General features: G+C 42.8%; 1 protein-coding gene across 1 annotated transcript in view; it reads left to right on the forward strand.

Moving 5' to 3' along the window:
* zfr2 (zinc finger RNA binding protein 2) overlaps positions 1-18,311 on the forward strand; it is a 50,394-nt gene that overhangs the window by 29,719 nt on the left and 2,364 nt on the right. The window contains 9 exon segments of the mRNA XM_034198075.1: positions 98-261; positions 1,748-1,826; positions 1,828-1,875; positions 3,337-3,542; positions 6,199-6,367; positions 8,440-8,614; positions 14,714-14,802; positions 16,924-17,019; positions 17,849-17,960. Coding sequence (XP_034053966.1) covers positions 98-261; positions 1,748-1,826; positions 1,828-1,875; positions 3,337-3,542; positions 6,199-6,367; positions 8,440-8,614; positions 14,714-14,802; positions 16,924-17,019; positions 17,849-17,960 — 1,138 coding nt within the window.

Genomic DNA, 18,311 nt, shown 5'->3' on the forward strand with positions numbered 1-18,311 from the left:
TCTCCGTCTCCCTTCTCGGTTCCTTCCCTTCACTCTTGTTCTCTCCTCTCCCTTCTCGGTTCCTTCCCTTCACTCCTCTCCTCTCCTCTCCCTGCAGAAGAAGGTGAACCCCGAGCTCCCGGTGGAGATAAAGCCCAGTAATCGGGCCCGGAAGCTGCAGGAGAGCAAGCTGAAGAAGCAGAAGCAGAAGGCGTCGCTGAAGAGGCAGCGAGACGACGAGCAGCGCTGGCACATGGAGATGAGGTCAGACTCGTGGCCAAAGTTAGTAACCTCAACTTCTTTACACCATACATGTGTTCTCTGTTGGAAATGAAAAAGGTAATAATCAGTAAATCCTTAAAGCTGAAGGGATTTACTGTCAAGCTTTCTTGCCTGTATATTAAAATACAGACTGAAACGGCATTGAGAGGATTTTATCCTTTAACTGTACTTCCACATTAGGGTGGAATAGTGTTGTAACGGTACATTTATAATCATAGGACGTTATTTTAGGAGTTATTTGAGTTCCTTACACACTTAATTTATATAATATCCTGCTTTATATTTTGTTTACTGTAAATTGGTATTTCAACAAGTATATTTTCTACTTTTTCAATGCTGTTTTATTTCGATTTTGATATGTTTACATTTTAGAATAGTTTATTTCTACTGTTTTAAATGTATCTTATGTGCAATGCCTTGTCTTTTATGCTGCTGCAACACAATCTTATAAACATCTTATCTTAATGTATCATGTGCCACTAACGGGTACACTCAAAGGCTTTTGGCTATAAAGAATATTATAGATTCTGTTATTTTATTTCATTTCTTTAAGAGTCATTATTCATAATAATAATAATAGTGATATATAAAATAGTGGAGATGTTGTCTTACTGTGAAAGCCTCATGCTGTTACAACACTATGATCAAATTAATGTTACCTGTCCTTCCTGCATCCTGTCCTCCATCAGTTGATAACTTTCAAGAAACACAATGTTTTTAACTCAAATGTCTGTATGAATATTTATCTCATGTCACTTTATTTTAGACCAGGGGTCGGCAACCTTTTTGATATGAAGTGCCATTAAAACCATTTTTTTTATCAGCGTGCCGACGATCGTGAATTATCAACAGGGGGGGGGGCGAGGAGCTCGACGCTCGTGAACTGTCACCGGGGGGGCGGGGGAGCCTCGCTGCGGGGAAGCAGTGTGTGGACCTGTCAGCGTACATGATGCCGAATTTAACAAACAAATTTAAATAATTGGTTTAAACGGCATAATAATAATGACGACCGTCCGTTCTGTGATTCTCCAGAACACAGATGGCCAGTCCCTTAGTAGCATGTTATTTCAATGAGAGATGAGCAGATCGCCACTGGGCTTTCAACTAAAGACACAGCCACGCAAAAACTGCGGCATTTGTACAGCTCGTTATGGGTACTGCTATTAGTGAAGTGCTTTCCTCCGTGGGGAAACGATCACTGCGGAAGAAAGCGGCAGAAAGTCACCTGGAGTTAAAGAGAGCGGGGCTGCGTTGCGTGCATGGCTTCCTTCTGCGGGTAACGGGGAGACGCGCTCTGGCGGCGGTCTCGTTCAGGATCCGAAAATAACATTTAAATATTTTGCACACTTATTACACTTATTCCTAGTGTGCCACTGGTTACGGTGCCGCGGGTTGCCGACCCCTGTTTTAGACTATAGTGCATTTCCATGGACTGCCTGTGGGAGCAAATGACTCTCAATAAGTGTTATTGATCCCCCTGCTGCAGGCGGTACGAGGAGGACATGTACTGGAGGAGGATGGAGGAGGAGCAGATGTACTGGGGGGAGCAGAGGCGCAGGATGGTGCCCCCCCCCACTGATGAGCCGCCCTGGGATGCCCGTACCCCCCCTGCTGGTGAGTGCTAGTACTGCTGTGTTTATCACAATCACATTTGTCAAAGTCAACTTTATTGTCAATCTTTCAGTTTGTGTGTACAGACAGAGAGAGACCGTTTCCCACAATCCAGAATACAAAAACAAATATATGTAAAAATCAAAAGACACATGTATACAGATGCACACATTAAGACATAAATAAAAGCACAACAATCGATACAAAATAACAGTCATTTCAATATCTTTGGGAAATGTACATTAGAGCCAGACTGTCTGTTACATTCCTAATAATTGGGGATTGCTAGCAGGAATTAGGCGACGCATATATGAAAAAAACACACATTACCCCCAAAGAAATTGTGTTGTATTAGGTGTCCCTCATAGAGTGACGCATCCTAAAACCCTGTAAACTCCTTCCGGTTCCTTGAACAAAACGCAATGCAATCTCTCCATAGGATTTAGGAAACTATCTGAACTAAGGTCTGTGGTTGAAACACATTGAAGAGACGGATCACGTTTTGTTCAGAGGATAATCTCCACATGTCTACCCTACTTTATAATTTTCTAATCATAAATCTAGTCGCAAGAAGCTAAATGCTAACGTTATGCTATAAAGGAACTACAGCAGGGTCGCTGCTTCAACGTCACGCCAACTTCAGATCCATATTCAAACACACAGACTCTAGATGGAACGAGTTGAAGCGTTTGTTTGAACAGTCTGCAGGAGGCAGGGACTTGCTTTCAAGCAGAACAGAAACTAACTTAGAGGAGTGTTCACGTGTTCGGCGTAATGACGTTCAACGGCCTCCACGACTTCTGTAGTCCTATTCAGCCACTTGGTAACAACCATCGTTTTTCAGACACGTCAACTCTTCAGAAATCACCAGCGGGGTCACTGCTGAGGATTTAATGTCGTAGAACAAAACGTGATCCGTCTCTTCAATGCGTCTCAACCACAGACCTTAGTTCAGATAGTTTCCTAAACCCTATGGAGAAATCCCATTGCTTTTTTGTCGAGGGAAACGGAAGTGGTGACATGCTGACTAACTCCCGGGTTCTAGGACGCGTCACTGCGGCACTCTATGACATACTTGCAGCTGACTTATTACAATGTTAGTAAACAACTGAAGAGAGTATGTTGTGTATTATGTAAGACAGCAGAACAATAAGAAAGCAAGATATTTAGGATCAGAAATGATTTTATTGAAAGGAAAACCTGCCTTTCATGAAGCATATTCAGGCAGCAACACCAACACTGAAACACATGAGCATCAATTCAATTCTGAAAAAGAAGTTAGAATTATATAAAAAGTCAGGAGTTTGAAAAAAAAGTGAGATTTTTGGAGAAAAAAAATCAGGATTTAATCAAAAAAATTGATTTTTGTGAAGTGAGAATTTGCAAATGAAAAATTCAGGATCCTGAGAATTTGTGAAAGAAGCTGATTGGTGTAATCACTTTATCCCCCCTCTCTTTTTACAGACCTGTGTGCGTCGACCAGACTCCCCCGATGACCGGCACATCATGGCCAAACACTCCACCATCTACCCGGTGGAGGAGGAGCTGCAGGCGGTGCAGAGGATCGTCTCTCACTCCGAGCGGGCGCTGAAGCTGGTGTCTGACTCTCTGCTGGAGAAGGAGGAGCCACCTGTGGAGACTGAAGCTGCTGAGGAAGGAGACGAGAAGGGGTAACGAGGGGCTTCTGGCACTCTGCTTTATGCATGTAGGAAGGAGACGAGAAGGGGTAACGAGAGGCTTCTGGCACTCTGCTTTATGCATGTAGGAAGGAGACGAGAAGGGGTAAAGAGAGGCTTCTGGCACTCTGCTTTATGCATGTAGGAAGGAGACGAGAAGGGGTAACGAGGGGCTTCTGGTACTCTGCTTTATGCATGTAGGAAGGAGACGAGAAGGGGTAACGAGAGGCTTCTGGCACTCTGCTTTATGCATGTAGGAAGGAGACGAGAAGGGGTAACAAGAGGCTTCTGGTACTCTGCTTTATGCATGTAGGAAGGAGACGAGAAGGGGTAACGAGAGGCTTCTGGGACTCTGCTTTATGCATGTAGGAAGGAGACGAGAAGGGGTAACGAGAGGCTTCTGGTACTCTGCTTTATGCATGTAGGAAGGAGACGAGAAGGGGTAACGAGAGGCTTCTGGTACTCTGCTTTATGCATGTAGGAAGGAGACGAGAAGGGGTAACGAGAGGCTTCTGGTACTCTGCTTTATGCATGTAGGAAGGAGACGAGAAGGGGTAACGAGAGGCTTCTGGGACTCTGCTTTATGCATGTAGGAAGGAGACGAGAAGGGGTAACGAGAGGCTTCTGGGACTCTGCTTTATGCATGTAGGAAGGAGACGAGAAGGGGTAACGAGAGGCTTCTGGGACTCTGCTTTATGCATGTAGGAAGGAGACGAGGGGCTTCTGGCACTCTGCTTTATGCATGTAGGAAGGAGACGAGAAGGGGTAACGAGAGGCTTCTGGTACTCTGCTTTATGCATGTAGGAAGGAGACGAGAAGGGGTAACAAGAGGCTTCTGGTACTCTGCTTTATGCATGTAGGAAGGAGACGAGAAGGGGTAACGAGAGGCTTCTGGTACTCTGCTTTATGCATGTAGGAAGGAGACGAGAAGGGGTAACGAGAGGCTTCTGTTACTCTGCTTTATGCATGTAGGAAGGAGACGAGAAGGGGTAACGAGAGGCTTCTGGCACTCTGCTTTATGCATGTAGGAAGGAGACGAGAAGGGGTAACGAGAGGCTTCTGGTACTCTGCTTTATGCATGTAGGGAGGAGACGAGAAGGGGTAACGAGGGGCTTCTGGTACTCTGCTTTATGCATGTAGGGAGGAGACGAGAAGGGGTAACGAGAGGCTTCTGGTACTCTGCTTTATGCATGTAGGAAGGAGACGAGAAGGGGTAACGAGAGGCTTCTGGCACTCTGCTTTATGCATGTAGGAAGGAGACGAGAAGGGGGTAACGAGGGGCTTCTGGTACTCTGCTTTATGCATGTAGGGAGGAGACGAGAAGGGGTAACGAGAGGCTTCTGGTACTCTGCTTTATGCATGTAGGAAGGAGACGAGAGGCTTCTGGTACTCTGCTTTATGCATGTAGGAAGGAGATGAGAGGCTTCTGGTACTCTGCTTTATGCATGTAGGAAGGAGACGAGGGGCTTCTGGTACTCTGCTTTATGCATGTAGGAAGGAGACGAGGGGCTTCTGGCACTCTGCTTTATGCATGTAGGAAGGAGACGAGAGGCTTCTGGTACTCTGCTTTATGCATGTAGGAAGGAGACGAGGGGCTTCTGGCACTCTGCTTTATGCATGTAGGAAGGAGACGAGGGGCTTCTGGCACTCTGCTTTATGCATGTAGGGAGGAGACGAGAAGGGGTAAAGAGGGTCTTTGAGCACTAGGAAAAGCGCTACAAAAATCAAATATTTTTTAATTATTATTAAAATCATCAGTATAATATCGTCTTAAAGCACCTTTTAACACTAGAACCGCCAGACGTCGCTGTATACCTAAAACCGCCAATGGGTAAAATGTACCCGCTATTAGAATGCATTGATTTTCAAGGTACAATGTTCTTTTATCTCTATCTCTATCTCTCTCTATCCATCTCTCTCTCTCTATCTATCTCTCTCTATCCATCTCTCTCTCTCTCTATCCATCTCTCTCTCTCTCTATCTCTCTCTATCCATCTCTCTCTCTCTATCTCTCTCTCTCTATCTATCTCTCTCTATCTCTCTCTATCCATCTCTCTCTCTCTATCCATCTCTCTCTCTCTCTATCTATCTCTCTCTATCCCTCTATATCTCTCTCTATCCATCTCTCTCTCTCTCTCTATCTCTCTCTATCCATCTCTATCCATCTCTCTCTCTCTATCTCTCTCTCTCTCTCTCTCTCTCTATCTATCTCTCTATCTATCTCTCTATCTATCTATCTATCTATCTATCTATCTATCTATCTATCTATCTATCTATCTATCTATCTATCTATCTATCTATCTATCTATCTATCTATCTATAAGGAACCGCAGTAAACAATAGGCGTTGCTATAGCAACACGTCATGTTTATGTAAACACTCTATTATGTAAATATTACCCGCTGGCGCTGATGGGCCTAAATGGCCATTTTTTTGGGCCATTTTTTCAATCTGTCTTCATATTGACCATGTGTAACAACAGAGGGCGCTACATAACAGACTTTCAGGAAAAGTCACGGACTGGGAGACTTGAATATTTTATTGAAAAAAAGTTACATACAATCAAGAAACAGCTGCAGGTAAAATGTACCCGTTGGTGGTTCCAGTGTTAAAGGAACCACCTCAGCTGAATAACGTGTTTCTCTCGCAGCACGGAGAACTCTCCTCGGGTCCTGAAAGGAGTGATGAGAGTAGGCATCCTGGCTAAAGGCCTGCTTCTTCGCGGGGACAGAAATGTGGAACTGATCCTTCTGACGGCTAAGAAACCCACCATCACTCTGCTGAAGAACATCGCCAAGAATCTGCCCAAAGAACTGCAGGTAAGAGAACCTCGCCGGTGGATTTAGGACATTGGTTGAGGCTAATGGAGGGAGGAACTGTGGTCAACCTGGACTTCACAACACTGACTCTCTTACATTTGTATCTTAAACTATTTTAGCATTTCGTGACACACTTGGATTATAAACTGTAGATCCGAACAAAAACAGCGAGAAAGTTTTATAAAAGTTTGTTGAATGTAATGCAAGTCTATTTAAAAATAAAATGTGCTGCCTTGTGTCATAAGAGCAGGACATTAGCGACTGCAGCTCTGTATTGTTATGTAACAAACAGAATGAGAACGAGAAGTTTTCACAACATGTATAACACAAACAAACAATCAAAACGTCGTGAGGAAGACGGCAGACGAGTTAGCAAACAAAACACAACCCGGAGATGGGTTTCTGTCAAACGCTAGAGCGGCTCATTCATCATTTGTGAACGTGAACAGGTGTTCTCCACAGCCAGAAACAACACAGCAGTTTGTCCTCCACACATTATATAATTATACTATGACTATAAAAGGGATGTTTGGCTGTTTTGAGGTGGGTTTGAAGGAGATGCTAATCCATGGTTTTCACCTCTTTACTGCAACGTAGAGAGGTGAAAATACTCTAAGTATAGAGTCCACTTTTACTCATATTGATTATGTGTTTTGCTGCTACAATGGTTTTCAGAACATTGCTTCACTTCCTGATGCTGTACAGTAGGCGCTTTCACACCGCAGTACTTTTCCCACAAAGGTTCATGAGAACTTAGTTCATGTGAACTCTTTAGTTCTCATGAACTAAGTTCAGATCGCGTTCACACCGGAATAAGTTCCTGAGGGAGGATTAGGCAAATGAAGCCGCTGACGTCACTTCTTCTTCTTCTGCTTTGGGTTTATTGGCAGGCCGCAAACCACTTCACGGAGTATACTGCCGCCCAAAGTCCCCGGCCGGAAGTCCCCGGAGTTGGGGAAGGCTTCAGTAGAAGCTGCTGGGAGTCCCAGCAGCTTCTACTGAAGCCTTCCGAGTAAATCGCCAGAACGCCGACACCTCCTCATCTCCACCGCTCCCATGTTTTCTTTTGTGTTGCCATAAGTTAGTCTCTCTGCGTTTCTGCGCTGGGCTAATGCTAATGCTAATAATGCTAATGCGAGGATAATAAAATGGCGGCTTCACAAAACTTTTTTGGAGTTTTACGGGCCGTGGTTTGCAATCCTTCCAGCCAATCAGACACAGGAACCGCTTTCTCCCTCGGAGGGACGGAAAAGGGGGTAAAAAGGTTCTCATGAACTAATTTTAGTTCCGGCTCTTTTTGGTGTGAACGCGACATTTAGGAACTATATTGGAACTAAAGTGGGAAAGGTACTGCGATGTGAACGTGCCTATTGCTTCACTTCCTGATGGTGCTTCTGTCTGTTTCTCTAAATTAAAGCTTCTCCAACCTCAATCTACTTTAGATAAAATACTGACCTCATACAACCCCACTCCAAAACATCCAAACTATCTCTTGTATTCTCTTATATCTCTTTTGACTTGATAATGCTGGAAGTTAAAGTTGTCTGTGGATTTACAGTACCAGTTCACATGATTTGATGGTTCAGAACTGCTTTTATTCAAAGATAACTGGTCTAAATCCATTAAGTCTGTTTCTTGTAATGCTTTCTGGCTTTGGGAGAAAACGTGTTCATGTTCACAAATGACTGAACTGCCTTTTAGCCTGAACAAACATTTCCATCTGAGCTCCACTCCACAGAGGATTGTCTCCAAACACAGGGTTTGACGTGTTGTAATTCCTCCCTCTTCCTCCCTCCTGCTGTAATGTTTGATTGAAGCTGCTTTTGACTGATCTTTAGATGCACTGCCTGGTTATGACACCTGAATCCTACAGAGTGAGATGGGGCTTTTTTATTATTATTAAACCACAATCACAAACATTAAATGTGAAATGTTTCAATGATAACACCCTTGTTAAATACCTTGAAAATAAAGAACTAGGGGTTAAAAACATACCAGTATTGCCCTATGAGGCTTTTCTCTGCCCCGCCTCCTCTGTAGTGAGTAATCCCAAGTGTCCTTTGAACCGGCAGACATTTTCTGAAGATCAGTATGAGGTGCAGGCTCACCCCGAGGAGGCCAACATCGTGATATTTTCAAGCAAGGAGCCCAAAATGCAGGTGACCATTTCTCTCACCTCGCCGCTGATGAGGGAGGACTCTGCTTCTGAGAAGGACAAGCAGGCAGGAGGAAAAGCGGCTGAGAAAGGTTAGAGAAGCCAAAGCTTTCAGTACCAGGCGACCAGATGTAAGCGATGTGTGTAATACACTTATATATAATATTTATATATATATATACCCCTCGCTCCACCCTTCCACCCATAACCAGCCTATTTTTTTAGGCTGTGAAGCTTTTAAATCACACCAAAAGAGAAGTGGGACTTTTTAACCAAGCCCACGTTCAACTTTTATTTTCTTTAACCCCTGAAATAAGATTTAACTCGCATTCATTTGTCCCCACTTTTTTCTCATTTTACCCCCATTTCTTTTTTGCAGCTTACAATATCCCCCCGAATTTCTTTATTTGTTTTTTCGACAACATGGGAATCAAAAGCCGGGCTCTCCGACCTTTCTGTGCCACGAGGGTGTGTGTTGACCCTGTGAACACACACTCACATGAAACCTTTGGGGAAACTACAGTAACTGAGGATGATGTTCAGATAATGCCCAGGGATGAAAAACACTTCAAATTATGGAAATATTGTTCCACAAATATCTACTTTTCTTAGACTTCTTGTGGCGTTTTGGTCACGATTCCTAACGAGAGGTCCAGCGACTTCCCCTCCCCTCATCTCTCATCCCTGCTTCCTTCTGTGGCATTATCAGAGAAGAGGTGCTGGAGTGTCTTTTTATGCACTTACAATGATCAGTGTTAGAATAATAAAGCTCAACAGTGAGGTCCAGGAAGTGAGGATCCCATTCAAACTATCAAGGGAAGTGTTTGACTATCATTTTGTTACCATCAAAAATAGGAAAGCTATGAGATTGTGATGGGAAAATATGTCCTTATGATATCCAGATATACATGTGTTATTTGCGATGTCATGGAGCAGTACTACACTACCCACAATCCTTCATTGTTAGAGCTGATGACATCACTCACTGTACTGCATGTTGAACAACGTAAAAGGATCCAGAATTACAATTGACTTTACCTGCACTTAGAGAAGAGGACTGTAACAGTAGAGATCTGTGTCTTCAGGTTTAAAACAATACTGTACATCAGTGGGAAACACTTCATCACAGCTAATGATGCTAATGAGGCTAACGTCTATCGTCAGTAAACCATTGTAATATTATGGCGCATTTCCACTGCAGGGCCTCGCACGGCTTAGTACGGTATGGTTAGGCCTTGGTAGGCCAAGCTCACTTTATGCTACGTTTCCATTTCAGTTTAGTAGCTGGGGCAGTAACTATAGTAACGCAGTGTAGGCGGAGCCGTGACGTCATCTTCAATGCGAAACATAACATCAGCCGTTAGCTCTTAGCACTCAGAGCTCACAGCTCCTCATATCTGTTCAGAAACTAGACAAAAGTTAAACCAGTACAAACCACAGACTGCCTGTGTCATGGCGAATACAGTCGCTGGTTTATTTATGTCTGTATAGGCCGTTGTTGTGAGTGTGGACGGTCGGAGCATATACTGCGTTAGCTTAGCCGATCTCCATTCACAAAACACGCATTTTAAAGGTCTTTCTCTGCCGTCTGTCTGCAGACTTGTCAAAGCATTAATTCATGGTTTTTACTAACCGGTATCAGTGTGTTGTTACTTCGGCATCATTTTGAAACGTGTATTACAATTCAATCACGGTCAAATATGTTCACCTTGTTGTAGTTGTAGCCCCCTTGCCAGCGATTCTCTCACTAGTTTAGCATACTCAGCCCGGTTGTTGGCCCGGAAAGAACCTGGATTTTGGAGTGCCAGAAAACTGAAAAAGTACCCGCTAGCCGGAACTACGCCGAGTGGAAACGCAACAAAAAACGGGCCGGGTTTGGCACGGCACGCTTAAACCGTGCTGCAGTGGAAATGCGCCATTAGATGTTAAAGTAGTGTCTGTAGACGCTGCATTAGGATATAAAACCCTGACAAGCCAAGGGAATCACAGTTTAAGTGATCCCCTATAGCTTTTAATTTAAACATAAATCGACGCTGATCTGCGATATAAGATGACATTACAGTGTTTCCCACAGAATTTGATTCTATTTGTGGGGGCACTGCACCGCACCCCCCGGCAAGAAAAGCCAAAGGCCCCTTAACCTATTCGGGTGGTCCACGCATCCACCCCCCCCTCAAATAAGATAATATATGCGAGTTTATGGCTACTGTAGACAACGTTCTTGTTGCTCTGTGTTGCGCTGTTAATGAGTGAGACACACCGGAGTTGAGGATCTGTGAGGTTTATTCTCCCAAAAATATAATTTACAATTTAGGCATTTCGCAGACGCCTTATTCCAAAGCGACTTACAATGACCGATTACAGGGACATTCTCCCTGGAGTAACCGAGGGCTAAGTGCCTTACTCAAGGGCAAGTGGTGTTCCAGGCAGGATTTGAACTCGCAACCTTCCGATAATCACCTCACTATCCAGACCACCAAAAAAAAAAAAAAAAAAATATATATATTTTTTTTTATGAAATCCATTTGTGGCGGACGATATTTAATTGTGGCGGCCCGCCACAAATAAATCAATGTATGGGAAACACTGCATTATGTAATTGTTTGCGTGACCCACCAGCGTAATTGGCTCCTTGTAGATTATAAAATTGCATGGTTGTCTTAACTCTTCAGAAGACCTCAGAATCTGTATTTACCACCAGTCACATGACAGCGAAGGTGAGGCGTCATCTTATGTTCATTTATTAAAGATCTACAGATGCAAATAGACAAAGTGTAGTTGTATAAACATCTAAATGTAATCTGAAACATGACATGTAATGAGAGCAAAGAAAATAGCCTGCCACAAAATAATTATATTCAGTCGTCTAACTTTATCGGTTTCCAGTGTTTATAATCTTTTTTTAGAATCAAATATTTAATAACCACGATTCATCTCGTAAGTGATTGGCTGAGATCCACGCTTCAAACTCTTAACTTTTCTGATGGGAAACTCACGTCCAGAACCAGAGCTTTCACTGTTGAGCTGTAATGGATTCAATCAGTAAATCATATTCATTGCCCACCCCTTCATTAGGAGTAAAGGTTACTGCTGATATCATTGTGCTGCAAACACTCCTCCACCTGCTCCAGTAACTGTCAGTATTTTAATGTGTATTTTTTTTCCCATCTGGAAAACATGACAATGTTTTCTGTGTCTTTTTTTATTTATTATTTTAACTTTTGTTTGGGTTTGTTGATCAGAGCCCCTCCTCCTGAATCAGCAGACCTAGACAAACCAGTGGCTCGTCCACATACCACTGAGAAAACAAAGTGTTAAAGTTACCAGGCTGCCCGTGTTTATTAAGCTTCTTAGAAGAGGAACTACTCTCTTCTAACTTCTGCTAAATCAGTAGAGTGGTGCAGGGATGTCTGTGTTGGACCCTGAAGGCAGTATCTCCCTGGTCCAATGGGATTTCTCCATGTGATATTGGATTATTGCAGGAAATAATCTGTGACAAACAAACGTTTATGATATTTACACAATGATTTTTGAAGTAAAAAGATAACGTTAGGCTATAAAGGAACTACAGCACGGTCACATGACTTCACGTAACCACCGCTAAGCTAAAGGAGGCTAATGTTAGGCTATAAAAGAACTACAGCACGGTCACATGACTTCACGTCACCACCGCTAAGCTAAAGGAGGCTAATGTTGGGCTATAAAGTAACTACAGCACGGTCACATGACTTCACGTCACCACCGCTAAGCTAAAGGTGGCTAATGTTGGGCTATAAAGGAACTACATTACGGTCACATGACTTCACGTCACCACCGCTAAGCTAAAGGTGGCTAATGTTGGGCTATAAAGGAACTACATTACGGTCACATGACTTCACGTCACCACCGCTAAGCTAAAGGTGGCTAATGTTGGGCTATAAAGGAACTACAGCACGGTCACATGACTTCACGTCACCACCGCTAAGCTAAAGGAGGCTAATGTTGGGCTATAAAGGAACTACAGCACGGTCACATGACTTCACGTCACCACCGCTAAGCTAAAGGTGGCTAATGTTGGGCTATAAAGGAACTACATTACGGTCACATGACTTCACGTCACCACCGCTAAGCTAAAGGTGGCTAATGTTGGGCTATAAAGGAACTACAGCACGGTCACATAACTTCACGTCACCACCGCTAAGCTAAAGGCGGCTAACGTTGGGCTATAAAGGAACTACAGCACGGTCACATGACTTCACGTCACCACCGCTAAGCTAAAGGTGGCTAATGTCGGGCTATAAAGGAACTACAGCACGGTCACATGACTTCACGTCACCACCGCTAAGCTAAAGGTGGCTAATGTTGGGTGTGATGACGTTTAGTCGTCTCATTTAGACACTTGTTAGCAACCTCTGTTTTTAAATCCTCCAGTGGGGTATTTAGTGACGTATTTTATGTCGTAGAATGAAACGTTAAAATCTCTTCAGCTTGTGTTAACCACAGACTTTATTTCCGGCTAACAGGAAGTGCTAAAATGCTGACTCATTCCCGTGTTTTAAGACTCATTCCTGCACCACTCTATCCCTCTCTCTAAGAGTTATGATAAATACGGGTCTTTGATTCTCAGTGGTATTGAAGTGTAGGCTTCGAAAAAGTGGCGTTGTTTTTGTCATGTATTTCTCTGTAAGTAAGCTAATTTACGTGTTTCTGCTTCAGTTCTGGAGAAGATAGACGTGTGGAAAGCCCCAACGTTATTCTTATGAATCATTACTTAATCATCAGTAACCACAATGAATATGTCTCTTAATTTATCCTCAAACTGTCCCATCAAATGAACACCTTAATCCAAAAAACTATATTTATTTCTAAACTAACATAACTGTGTTTTCTCCCTTTGTGGCTTTAATATATGTTATACTGTCTTTAAAATATAGAGGCATAAAGGGAAAGAACTATCTTCAGTGTTGTGCCTTTATCCGCATAAAAGGTGTCTAACCCCTCGATTCCACCGGGTCCGTCTGCGTCGCGTTACGGCTCAGAAGCGTCCCAGAAGCGTCTCGGCGCTGGGCTCCGCTCAAAATAGAATGCAAGTCTATTTTCGATGCTACGCGCCGGGCAGGAAGTGGACCGGTCAGAGCATCCAGTCAATCCCCAAAATAAATTAATTTTGCAGACCCTATCCCTCCGTAGTCGTTCAAGTAGGAGGAGAAAGGCCTGCGTTCTCCTCCGGTTTACAGGCACTGTGTAAATTATATATATATAGAATAATTATGATGATGAATGCATTTTTTTACCACTAAAATACAGCAACACATCTTTGATTCATGTCGTTTATAACTGGAATATTACAATTATTATTAACTGTGTCTGTACAAAGTAGCCTGTCCAGGGAACATGCCCAAATCAACAAAAACTGCGAGCCGGCACGCAAGACGCTCCGCTTCTGAAACGCGCCCGGTAGGGTATGACGCCGGACCAAAGCCGCGGCGCAGACGGACCCGGTGGAATCGAGGGGTTCTTGAAGAGGAGTTATAGGAATTGGGGGCTAATTAAAACATGTAATTCAGAATGAGAGCATCTTTCCAAAAGGATGATGTCTTTGTTTCATGATGAAGAGTTGTAGAAAGTATTTGAAGCTCAAACTCTTTTTTAACTCAGGCTTCTTTTGTGCAGAAGAAATCCAAAACACTCAAGAGTTCAAGCTCATTACATTAAGATTTAGCTTTAATCCAAAGTGCAGATATAGTCGCTTCAAATAAGCCAAAGTGTTGGTGCATTAGCTTCAAATGGGCTTAACTCTTTAAGTGCCAGAGTACAAGCAAGAATGGTGGGTTTTCAGGGACGAAAGATGTGTAGGCTTTCTGCTGACCTGATGTCAATGGGGAGCTCAAAAAGTTAAATCCAACCCCGTCCCCACTCGTCTCTCTGAATGACCTTTTTGAACAAATGTTTCTGTAAGCTTCCACGCCAAAGAAAATATCTGTAAAACACGTCGTTTGATGATCAAATGCTTTCTTTTCTCTCATATCTTCCCCTCATTATTATTCTCACAAAACCAAAGAGGAAATGTCCTGAGATAAACACGAGTGTTTTTATGATTTCTCCCCTGCTCAGCCTCGGTATATGAACAGTAACAACAATTACTATGTGCTGCACAGTCCTTTTATTAGCGTTATCTTGACTGTAAGTGATGTGCACGTTTTCTCCCCCAGGTGTGGCTGAGGAGGAGCCCACTGATCTGCTGAATAAGAGGAAGTGTCTGGAAAACCTCGCTTCTCTCCGCCATGCTAAATGGTTTCAGGTAAATCCTTCACAAGCATTTCAAAATGTCTAAAGAGACGCTATTTTGGGGGGTTTTCCCTTTCCTGTGGTGTGCATGTAAATGGTCTGCAGAAGCTAAAATCCATATGTTCCAAAACAGTAACATCACTATGGTACGCTCGGGCTCCTATTGGCTAGCGCTCCAACACATTGTACGTGATAGAGATGTCCCGCCTCTTAGCCTAAGTGGTTGACCAATCACAACAGAGCCGGCCAGCTAACCAATCGGAGCAGACTGGGCTCTGGTTTCAGACAGAGGGTGAAAAGAGGTGCTGCAGCACAGATATACACCTGAACATCAGCAGGAGAGGACTCTTTAAAGTAGAGACACTACATACTGATATACACCTGAACATCAGCAGGAGAGGACTCTTTAAAGTAGAGACACTACACACTGATATACACCTGAACATCAGCAGGAGAGGACTCTTTAAAGTAGAGACACTACATACTGATATACACCTGAACATCAGCAGGAGAGGACTCTTTAAAGTAGAGACACTACATACTGATATACACCTGAACATCAGCAGGAGAGGACTCTTTAAAGTAGAGACACTACACACTGATATACATCTGAACATCAGCAGGAGAGGACTCTTTAAAGTAGAGACACTGCATACTGATATACACCTGAACATCAGCAGGGGAGGACTCTTTAAAGTAGAGACACTACATACTGATATACACCTGAACATCAGCAGGAGAGGACTCTTTAAAGTAGAGACACTACATACTGATATACACCTGAACATCAGCAGGAGAGGACTCTTTAAAGTAGAGACACTACATACTGATATACACCTGAACATCAGCAGGAGAGGACTCTTTAAAGTAGAGACACTACGTACTGATATACACCTGAACATCAGCAGGAGAGGACTCTTTAAAGTAGATATACTACATACTGATATACACCTGAACATCAGCAGGGGAGGACTCTTTAAAGTAGAGACACTACATACTGATATACACCTGAACATCAGCAGGGGAGGACTCTTTAAAGTAGAGACACTACATACTGATATACACCTGAACATCAGCAGGAGAGGACTCTTTAAAGTAGAGACACTACATACTGATATACACCTGAACATCAGCAGGAGAGGACTCTTTAAAGTAGAGACACTACATACTGATATACACCTGAACATCAGCAGGAGAGGACTCTTTAAAGTAGAGACACTACATACTGATATACACCTGAACATTAGCAGGAGAGGACTCTTTAAAGTAGAGACACTACATACTGATATACACCTGAACATCAGCAGGAGAGGACTCTTTAAAGTAGAGACACTACATACTGATATACACCTGAATATCAGCAGGAGAGGACTCTTTAAAGTAGAGACACTACATACTGATATACACCTGAACATCAGCAGGGGAGGACTCTTTAAAGTAGAGACACTACATACTGATATACACCTGAACATCAGCAGGAGAGGACTCTTTAAAGTAGAGACACTAAATACTGATATACACCTGAACATGAGCAGGAGAGGACTCTTTAAAGTAGAGACACTACATACTGATATACACCTGAACATCAGCAGGAGAGGACTCTTTAAAGTAGAGACACTACATACTGATATACACCTGAACATCAGCAGGAGAGGACTCTTTAAAGTAGATACACTACATACTGATATACACCTGAACATCAGCAGGAGAGAACTCTTTAAAGTAGAGACACTACATACTGATATATTAGCTTGAAAATGAACAGAATATGACCTCTTTTTAACAAAAGCTCAATCATTTGTGACTTGGTTCTGATTTAAATTAAAAAAATTGTAATATATGGCGTACGTGGAGGAGTGGGGGAACTTAAGTGAACTGACCTAATTTCCTTTTAGGCTTAAAATTGTAGGATTTTGTGTACAATTACAGACGGCATCTCTGTTAGTCTACTGAAGAAAAACTACTTTACTAATTATTCTGTACACTCACAGAACTGGATGATAGAAAGTAATCAAATGTTTTTCTAACACCTAGATTTAAAGTAATCAGTGAGATGTTATAGTGGCACTGTGAGGAGCCCAGTCTTTATAAATAATGCTCATTATCTGATGTCTTTCTTCCCTCCTCTCCGCAGGCTCGTGCTAACGGGCTGCAGTCCTGTGTGATCATCATCAGAGTGCTGAGGGATCTATGTCAGAGAGTTCCCACCTGGGAGAAGATGCCCGGCTGGGTGAGAGGCCTCAACTCTTCACATTATTATTATTAATATGAATTATTCAGTTTTAGTGTTTCCTGCATGTGCATTTACTTTTTAGTCTTCTGTCCTTTTTTTGTATATCTGTCTCTAATGGGGCTTTCTGAGAGAGAACAGTAACATGAAAAGTATGTTTTAAACATTCAAAGCTAATGTAAAGGTATGTAAAGTAAACCTAGAGAAAATCACACTATTCAGATAATAGTTGTAATTCTTCATGCACAAAGTCTTACAAAATGAACATTGTCATAAATCATCAGGCTACTGCAATAACAAGACAATTGCAAGCAGTTTTTTTGTATCTGTTCAACCCTTATTCATAGCTATATGAATATATATCAGCGCTGAATCAAAGCTGTGATGAGAAACTCTCAGATGTCGACATAAAGGTCTTGACTTAATGCTTTATGAAGAGACAGCTGGAGAAGTACATATATTGGTCCTTCAAACTCCTGCCAGATATCTTCTTACTGTGTGTGTGTGTGTGTGTGTGTGTGTGTGTGTGTGTGTGTGTGTGTGTGTGTGTGTGTGTGTGTGTGTGTGTGTGTGTGTGTTGTGTGTGTGTGTGTGTGTGTGTGTGTGTGTGTGTGTGTGTGTGTGTGTGTGTGTGTGGGTGTGTGTGTGTGTGGTGTGTGTGTGTGTGTGTGTGTGTGTGTGTGTGTGTGTGTGTGTGTGTGTGTGTGTGGTGTGTGTGTGTGTGTGTGTGTGTGTGTGTGTGTGTGTGTGTGTGTGTGTGTGTGTGTGTGTGTGTGTGTGTGTGTGTGTGTGTGTGTGTGTGTGTGTGTGTGTGTGTGTGTGTGTCCAGGCGATTGAGCTGCTGGTGGAGAAGGTGATCAGCAGTGCTTCAGGTCCTCTGAGCCCCGGGGAGGCGATGCGTCGAGTCTTAGAGAGCATCTCCACCGGCATCCTGCTGCCAGGTCACACTACTTTATCACTTCTAGGGTTTCTCTCTGACAAAACTAACTCTTAACAAAAGAGGAAAAACAAGCACCACTCTTAAGATCTTTTGTTTACCATGGATATGCTCTTAAATGTGCTGGAAATAAATAGGTAATTCAACATGAAAAACAATTCAATGACAAATGGACTCAAGAAAGCTCTGGCCACTAGAAAGAAAAGATTCATTACTTTATGTCGTTTTTATTTCTGCTGATATTTCCTTATTCCTCCCTCTGGTGCTATGAAATCAACTTGTACATTTGAATTTTTCACTCAGATTTAATGACTTTCATTATCTAATTTAACTTATTTAACGTGTTCCCCCTCCC

Source organism: Gymnodraco acuticeps, unplaced genomic scaffold (genome assembly GCF_902827175.1).
Source record: "Gymnodraco acuticeps unplaced genomic scaffold, fGymAcu1.1, whole genome shotgun sequence".
In the NCBI taxonomy this organism is placed as follows: domain Eukaryota; kingdom Metazoa; phylum Chordata; class Actinopteri; order Perciformes; family Bathydraconidae; genus Gymnodraco; species Gymnodraco acuticeps.